At 41.0% G+C, this 1,559-nt stretch overlaps 1 gene segment (V, D, J or C); it reads left to right on the plus strand.

Moving 5' to 3' along the window:
* Nucleotides 1-128: 128 nt before the first annotated feature.
* LOC111240216 lies at nt 129-1,552 on the plus strand (the record flags this gene model as incomplete). The annotated part of the segment is given in 3 exon segments: nt 129-437; nt 576-908; nt 1,479-1,552. Coding segments are annotated over 3 exon segments (716 nt in total), but the record flags the coding sequence as incomplete, so codon positions are not given.
* Nucleotides 1,553-1,559: the final 7 nt, after the last annotated feature.

A 1,559-nucleotide genomic window follows, 5' to 3' on the forward strand; every position in this document is an offset into this window, starting at 1 on the left:
CCTCAAAAGGTACAGTGATATTGCATCTTGACATTAATGACATGACATAAACATAAAATCAAGATTTTTTCAGATCTTGAAAAAAATGTTTGCGACCCCCCTTTTCTCTGTTGCTCTCCCTCATGTAGCTCTTATCACGGTGACACTGAAACAGCCAAGTGCTAAAGTAATTTTCAGCAACAACCAAGCAGAGCTGGAATGTGTCATCACTGGACAAGACCGAAACATTGTCAGTAACACTGACATCACATGGGAAATTGACGGAGTAAATGTGACTGGCAGCATTACTCCGACATCGTCTGGCGGCGGGCAGTACAGCAAAACCAGCAAGATGACTCGTACTTATGATGAGTGGAAGACAGTCAACAAAGTACGCTGTTCTGCCATTAGAGCACATATGACACCAGTTATTCAAGATCTGACTGTCCACAAAGGAGGTATGTTACTGAGGGATGGAACAGTAATCTGTGAACCCATGGGGAGGCAGCCAACTTACACACTCAAACATGTAATACAGTAAAGCAAATGTAAATCTTATATATGAAGCACCCTAGTAAACCAAGTGTCTCTTTCAGATGGCAGTCAGCCAGAAGTGTCAGTCAACATCCTCCCAGTGGAGAACATCGGCAAAGAAGACTCAGCTAAGGTCACTCTGGTGTGTCTGGTCTCCAGTCCTGTGCAGCAGGATTACTACATTGCGTGGTCAGAACATGATGGACAAAAATCCCCCATCTATGCTGATGGCGTTGACTTCCCGCCACAAAAGACCGAACATGGCTACTCAGTCACAAGTGTTTACACCACCACCAACAAAAACTGGAAAGCGAATTTCATTTACAACTGCAACATCAAGTCTGCTGGCACAAATCGCTCCTTCAACTCTCAAGTGTCTAAGGCTAAGGCCATGGGTAACTCAATTGAATGTGACAAATAGTGGATTCAGCTATAAATGTTGTGTTTTGTGCTAGTATGTCATTATGTCTCTGTGTATACTCCCTGACATGGGAACCTGTGTCATCAATCTTTGTGATTGTGCATATAAGAGTCAACATGTCAATTCAGTTTTGTTTGTCCTGTTATTGTGTTTGTCACATTGTCTAACAGCTTGAGAAATGTGCTGACCGTTTTAAATAAATGTTGCATGGAGACACTTTTGTTATATTTTCATGAATGACTTAGATATTTTTAAAACAAAATGAGAAGCAAAGCACAAAAAATCCCTTTGTATGAGTAGTTTTCACTGAAGCCTCACAGTAGTAAACTGCACTGCACCACTGTTTAACTGAATCAATGTCGACACATGACAGTAAAGAGTGAATCATGCTTTATTCCAGTTGATTAGCACTATTTAAGAAAGGCAATGGTGTCTATGATATCTTACTAAAAATCTTTGTTAACACACACCACAAACACACACATACAAACATACATCCAGCGTCTAACCCCTTATACCTTCCTCTTCTTAAATATTCCTTTAGATTCAAATCTGAATTTTGCTCTGAGCTGCACAGACGATGCCGGTGAAGAAGATGAGTTCAGCAGTCTGTGGTCCACAACCT

This window comes from Seriola dumerili, unplaced genomic scaffold, assembly GCF_002260705.1.
Source record: "Seriola dumerili isolate Sdu_G_001 unplaced genomic scaffold, Sdu_1.0 BDQW01023824.1, whole genome shotgun sequence".
NCBI classification, from domain to species: domain Eukaryota; kingdom Metazoa; phylum Chordata; class Actinopteri; order Carangiformes; family Carangidae; genus Seriola; species Seriola dumerili.